We start from the raw sequence: 7,068 nt of genomic DNA on the forward strand, positions 1-7,068 counted from the left end.
GGGCCATCAGAGGACAACCATGTGTGAATGTTCCAAAAAATCCTCTGCGTGGAAGCAGCAGATAAGTACCTCAGACTGTGGCGAAGCACCTTGAAAACAGAAGCCCAGGCTCCGGTATGAAGAAGTGGTGGTTTTTGGTGACACCATTTATTATGCTACAGTGAAGGATCCGTGAAGATCCAGCACCAACTGAATTGTCAGCCATCTCATCTTTTCTGGAAGGCACAGCATCATGACACATAAATCAATCATTTACCCTGCCTAAGAGCTTTTCTGTTTCTAAGTATTGTTGATGACTTTCACAGCTGGAATCTACGGGCTCTTGTGGGTTTTCCAGGCTGTGTGGTCATGGTCTGGTAGTTTTGGCTCCTAATGTTTCGCCTGTATCTATGGCTGGGATCTTCCGAGGCAGGTCATGGTATGATGTGTTTCTCTCCATCACACAGTGGGGAGTGATTGTGTGGCTGGGTATATGTTTTGTCCACTTCACAGGTGGGATGTATCTGGGTGGAGTTCATTTGCAGCTGCTGTTGGAGATGTGGCTGCAACTTCTCTGTCTCTCTGCCATAACATTGTGCCACCTGAGCCATGCCTCCACTCAAAACAAAGCAAATTCCTTCATATTGCATACATTGTATTCTGAAATAAAAAATGTAAACAGCGCCATCCCAAAACAAGGAATCACCTCCCCCCACCCCACACTTGCTTTCCCCCAGTGTTATGGCTTGTATAGACAAACAACCTCTATAGTTTTTGCTAATTCAGGTGATTTGCAGATCCTGACAGGTGTCCGGTTGATTGCTTGAAGAAGTCAAAACCCCTCCCCCCCCCATTTAATTCTAGACATTTGCCTCTTGCAGCTTACCAACCCAACTTCTTACAGGTCCCACCCTATGAGATGCACCGATAACAGATTTGATTTGTCAGTCACTCTTGATATGGTAACAGATACGGGAGCAAAGCACTGAATGGCAAAGGATGGGAGTGGTCCTCATTACAAGCCAGAAAGGGATATCACATGCTCAGTTCATATGCATGATTATTCCAGCCCCTGAGATACCAGCTCATCCAGGGGACCAAGTGACAGCAGCTCCCATCTCTTACACTAGGGGTGGCCAACCTACGGTGCTCCAGATGCTCATGGACTACAATTCCCATCAGCCCCTGCCAGCATGGCTAATTGGCATTTGGCCCAATTGGCCATGCTGGCAGGGGCTGATGGGAATTGTAGTCCATGAACATCTGGAGCACCATAGGTTGGCCACCCATTTCTTACACTGTCAAGTCGGCTCTGGCAGAACAGCGAGACGACCTGCTGCTCTTAGTGGAGTTTTTGTGATGTAAGTGGGCTGGGGGCTCATAACAGTTCACAAGCCCATCAGGAGCTGGTGCTCTGTTGGTCCCATCACCAGTGGTGCCAAGAAAGTGCTGAGATTTCTCGTGTTTCTGATTGGACCAATTGTCCTGCTGTTCGTAAGAGGCAGGAGCAGGAGGGGCGATGGTACGGCGACGCCTGCATCGGTCTTTCAACAAGAGATGTGCCAGCTCCACCAGGCTGAGCAACGCTGAAACCAGCCCCACCATGAAGTAGAACTGGATGAAGATGGTCTTCTCGGTGGGGCGAGAGACAAAGCAGTCGATCAGGTGAGGGCACATAGGGTGTTTACAGATGTACTGATATCCCACACGGAAGCCGTACAGCATCCACTGCCCTATAAGGAAACCGATCTCGGCCATGATCCTTACCACAACGTTGACAATGTAAAAGATCTGGATGTTGCGGGTGCGTTGACTGGGTTGGAGCGTGAAGTGTGATCGGCTCTTCGGCCCGGCCTTGTTACTTCCCTCCTCCTCAACGTCTTCCTGACTCTGGTTGATCTTTGTGGTTTGGTGCATGGAATAGATAACGAAGAGGACGGCTGGGGCGGAGAGAACCACAATGTGGAAGACCCAGAAGCGGTAGTGGGAGATGGGGAAAGCCAGGTCATAGCAAATCTGCTTGCACCCCACCTGCCGCGTATTGCAGTCGAATTCTTCCTGCTCATCATCAAAGACGTCGCTGCCCACGGTGGCCAGGATCAGGATGCGGAAGATGAGCATCACCACCAGCCAGAAGCGTCCGACCATCGGCGAATGTTCCTGGACCGCATCCAGAAGAGAGCTCAAGAACCCCCACTCTCCCATGGCTGCTGCAAGAAGAAAAGGATTGTGAACACAGATGCTACCTTGCCCGCATGTGGGTTTTCAATCTAAGAACCAGTATGGTGTAATGGTTCAGAGCATTGGACTCTTATCTGGTGAATGGATTTATTTCCCCTCTCCTCCGCTTGCAGTCTGCTGGGTGACCTTGGGCCTGTCACAAGCCCCTCCGAACTCTCAGCCCCACCTACCTCACAAGATGTCTGTTGTGAGGAGAGGAAGGGAAGGAGCTTGTGAGCCATTTTGAGACTCCTTAAAGGTAGAGAAAAGCAGAGAAAAGAAGAGTAAATGCTTCTTCTTCTGAAGTCCATGTGTTTGTGGCCTGCACAAAGACATTGTACCAGATGTTCAGGGGAAGATGGACCTCATGGACCAACACATGCCCTTTTTGCTTCATGAATGGTAACACTTTGTCCCCATCCCCCAACCCAGGACATTTAGGGAGGTAACGATATCATGGAGGGGAAGGCTGAAGCCGATTCTATTCATGTGCTGCAGTTGCAAAAAGGAAAGGGCACTCATGAGTCTGGAAGACACAAAACATGCACTGAATTAAGCATGTTGGCTGCCTTGGCCCAGGGGTCGTTAGGGTGCCCCAACAAGGAATTTCTGGTATGCCTGGCAGTTGCATGGAACAGAATCCAGCCTGAAGTGCTGATCCCTTCATGGCTGGGCTGATGCCTGGCTCTTTGCAATCAATATAGTAGTAGTAGTAGTAGTAGTAGTAGTAGTTTGGGTTTATGTCCCCCCTTTCTCTCCTGCAAGGAGACTCAAAGGGACTGACAATCTCCTTTCCCTCCCCCCCACAACAAACACCTTGTGAGGTGGGTGGGGCTGAGAGAGCTCCAAAGAACTGTGACTAGCCCAAGGTCACCCAACTGGCGTGTGTTGGACTTCACAGGTTAATCTAGTTTCCCAGATAAGCCGCCACAGCTCAAGTGGCAGAATGCACCGGTTCTCCAGTTTAGAGTGCACCTGCTCTTATCCACTACGCCACTGCTGCTCCCTCACCCAAGCAAGAATGGGGGGGTGGGGGGAGAAGTGGCCCATTTCTTGCAGGGTACACTATGACAACAGGATCCTCTCATTTTGTGTGAAAATTGGGCCAATCGGATCAGCCACTGCTTGGCAAGTTGTTGGGTTGGATCAGCCAGCTTTTCCTGTTCAGTTTCATCCAGTTATCTTTCATGCTGGTCCCATTATCCCCAGCAAAGCCATTTTCACGATCTGAGAGGACCCCCTCCCTTGCTCTTTACCGCCAGCAGAAAACACTGATTGGATCCAAACTCACTGGAGAGGTGGCAGCTTTACCTGCTAATTGTCACAGGAACTACAAGGAAGGGACATTTCTCTGTTCCTCTTTCTCCCCCTCCCCGCCCCCAAGATGCTTGGAATGTCATATTCTGAAGCCTGTCCTGCGAAGGGTCTTCCACTCTCCTCCACCCGCACTGTAGAGCCATTTTAACTCTGAGCAGGCACTGGAAAGGGCTATGACCTTGGCAACACTAAAAAAGGGCAGAGTGGGGGCTTGTTTTGTGTCTGTTGCCAAGTTATCTGGAGAGGGGGTAAGATAAAATCTATCGAGCCAGCACAGATCTGCTGAGTGTGAAATGCTGCTTTGACCCAACTGAGTTTGGAAAGGGGACTTCCTGCCACGAACTGGGCAGACAAATGATGTACCCCTTAGCAAAAACAGATGCATCTATACCACATTTATTTATTCAGCTATTTAGGCTCTGTGTTGCACATCTCTTCAGTGGGAACCCAAAAGTGGCTTACAACATTGTTCTACAAGCATCCATGTTATCCAGCTGGGTGACCTTGGGCTAGTCACAGCTCCTCGGAGCTCTCTCAGCCCCACCCACCTCACAGGGTGTTTGTTGTGAGGGGGGAAGGGCAAAGAGATTGCAAGCCCCTTTGAGTCTCCTTGCAGGAGAGAAAGGGGGGATATAAATCCTCCTCCTCCTCCTCCTCCTCCTTCTTAACAACCACTTTGTGGGGTAGGTCAGATTCAGACTAAGTGACTGGCCCAAGGTCATCCAGCAAGCTTCCATGACAGACTGGGAATCTGAGCTTGAGTCTGGTTCCCTGACCAAACCATTACATTACAAACATTCTGAAAACAGAGGCTCACACTTTTAGTGTTAAATCTGGAAGCAGGCATCATACATATGCCTAAAAAGCTTTAGTGAGGGTCTGAGTAGGCCTCCTGGTGGAAGGCCAGTTTAGAACAGTGACTTGTAGAGAGATGCAACAGGCAGCCTCCTCCAAAAGCAGGACCTCCTGCTGTGTCTTTGCCCCCAGATGAACTTGACTATCTCAACTGCCCTTGTGGCAAGGCTCAAAGGAAATTATTACCTATCTCCTGCAGTGGTTGCTTGAAAAGCGATAGGTTTTGCATCTGGATGGGCCCTCTGGGGATCATAAGAGCCGAACTGGACTCATTCCTTTCTCATGTTCCCTTGCCCACCATTTGGGAATTACTGATACTGTGCTAAATATAGCACAGTACTTTAAGTAGGCTAGACAATAAAATGGGGGAGGGCCCATGAACCGGGAGGGATTTCGTGGGGTGGAGGAGGAGGTCTGCCACAATACTTCTGGAAACACCACTGTGTTTCACCACTGTCACCCAGAAACATAAGAGGTGTTGTGTTTGAAGGGGATAATGCACCAAAGAGGAATGCTTCACCGGTTGAATTGCTCTCTCATTCCCTGGTTAAACCACAGATGGCAATAAAAAGTATTCTAGGTCCCTCCCTCTTTCTCCTACTTAATCCCCCCCCCCCCCAGTTTTGATAGAAAGTTAGCACAACACAAAAGTATTCTCATCTGACACGCGTTAGGCTTCAGAGTAGTTTCAACCGGCTCGCTTTGATTTCTCCGGAGCAACTCCATTTTCAGCCGCAGATTAAAAATCATCCTCCACCCACCCATGGGACTGAATGCAAAGTAGGGCTGCTGCCAGCCTCCAGGTGGGAACTGGGGATCCTGCAGCATTACCGCTCATCTTCAGGCTGAAGAGACCCGTTCCTCTGGAGAAAATGGAGGTGGACTCTGTGGTATTGTAACTTACTGAGGTCCCTGTTTTCCCCAGGCTCCATCCCCAAATCTCCAGGAGTTTATCAGCCTGGATCTGGCAACCCTGTCCCATCCCCCCATCCCTTGCCACTACCCAGGGGGGACCTGGCAACTCTAGTTCTAGCTAGGCCAAGGTACTATGGAAACTACAAAGGCAACCTCTCCTCCCTGTCCCATTTATTTGTGTGTGTGTCTCCCCCTCCCCCCCCCCAAAACCCCCTGTCTATAGTTCTTTCCCGTTTATACCCAAAGCTGGCAAACATTCTAGGGTGAAATCCACTTTTGTTTTCCTTCCTTGCAGTGAGCGCAACAGAACAGGAAGGTGACGACTTGCTGAAATAAGTGTAAACATCTTTTAATTCTGAATCTTCAGCATTTCGTAATACTCACAGTTTTGAAAATTTTAAAAATAAACTATTTGGTATCTAGCAGCTGCCTTGACATTCTAGCTTCATAGTTTTCAATATTAGGAAAAAATATTAAAAGAAAGCAGTTCCTTCTAACAAAAAATTGTATTCTTATTAAACCATATATTACTTCATTCCTGAGAAACCCTCTTTCTGTATCAGCTCTCCCAGCGCACATATATAATTGGAATATCTGGCTTCACCTGGAATATGATTTTAAAAGTCTGATAAGGTCGCAATCCCAAGAACGCTTTCCAGGGAGTAAGCCCCACTCAATACAACAGGACCTACTTCCAAGTAGACCTGCTTAGGATTGTTAACTACATTAATTGACATTTGCCAAGATATATTATATCATAATAAAGTTATATTTGTTTGCATATAGTCTGTTTTTGTTACGCTAGGACAACTTTTATCTCAAAATCAATCAGTCGATTGATCTAATTAGAACTACTGGGGCAAAAACTTATTTGTAAATTCTTTGTTATTTGCAAAGGGTATTTCTTTGAAGAAAAGATATTTAACGCAATTTTAAAATATCTGTTGCATCGTTTTTATGCACAAAACACTTGCCCCCCCCCCCCCCCACACACACATTTTTCACGCGTCTGGGAGGATGACACATGCACGTTTGGACAGAACCTTCCCCTCCAGGTCTGGCTCCTTCCCCTTTGTTATCCAAATCCTTTCTCTCCATTAAATCCCCCTCCCCAAACAGAACAAGAGAGGGAATCTGGTAGTGTGAAGGACAACAAGAATCCAACTTTTTAAGGGGGAAGAATGGATCCTCTCTTCTTTCTGGAGTGCCCAGATCAGCTCCTCAGCAAGGCAAGAAGGAGATGCAGAAGCTGTTTTTTACTCACCCGTTGCCTGAGGTAGGCCCTAGTGGCTCTTCTCTCCAACTCTTCTCTTCCAAGAAGAGATTTGACCGGATCTCCAAAACTTAATGATGGACAGGCAGAAATCCATTTTTCAAAAAATTATCATCCCTTTTGCTACGCAACTCGGATGGATCCCAAGCATGTCTTCTCTGGTGTCCAGCGGAAGCCGGACCCATGCCCTGCTGCCCTCTCTCCCCTCTGCTCTTACAGCAGCAGCCCCAGTTCTATGGGCATCTTTTGTTTTCTCTGGCTATCTTCAGTTCTGGCTGGGACAGTTGCATACAAGAGAGAGAGAGAGAGAGGCTGGACTTTCCCCTCTATTTCTGCCTGTATGCTTTTAAAGTGACAGGCTGGTTCCTGTCCGTGGTGTGGCCTTTCCCTGGGCTGAGGGGATGAAGCCATTCTTCTTCTTCAGGGACCACAGGCAAGGATTGTGACTATATAACCATATCATTTAAACAAACAGAACTCTAGCCCACCATTTAAAACAAGAACAATGA

At 48.0% G+C, this 7,068-nt stretch overlaps 1 protein-coding gene across 1 annotated transcript; it reads right to left on the minus strand.

The window, feature by feature from the left end:
• Positions 1–1,268: 1,268 nt before the first annotated feature.
• GJD3 (gap junction protein delta 3) lies at positions 1,269–6,803 on the minus strand. The gene is made up of 2 exons (XM_048518045.1): positions 6,551–6,803; positions 1,269–2,189 (listed from the first exon to the last, which is right to left on the minus strand). Exon 2 carries the CDS (start codon positions 2,182–2,184, stop codon positions 1,273–1,275), a length of 912 nt encoding a protein of 303 aa, XP_048374002.1. The 5' UTR covers positions 2,185–2,189; positions 6,551–6,803; the 3' UTR covers positions 1,269–1,272.
• Positions 6,804–7,068: the final 265 nt, after the last annotated feature.

The sequence above is a fragment of the Sphaerodactylus townsendi genome, linkage group LG15 (genome assembly GCF_021028975.2).
Source record: "Sphaerodactylus townsendi isolate TG3544 linkage group LG15, MPM_Stown_v2.3, whole genome shotgun sequence".
Classification (NCBI taxonomy): domain Eukaryota; kingdom Metazoa; phylum Chordata; class Lepidosauria; order Squamata; family Sphaerodactylidae; genus Sphaerodactylus; species Sphaerodactylus townsendi.

What these genes read in the sequence shown, in the direction of transcription:
- GJD3 (XM_048518045.1), bottom strand. Translation starts at nt 2,184, where the DNA reads ATGGGAGAGTGGGGGTTCTTGAGCTCTCTTCTGGATGCGGTCCAGGAA.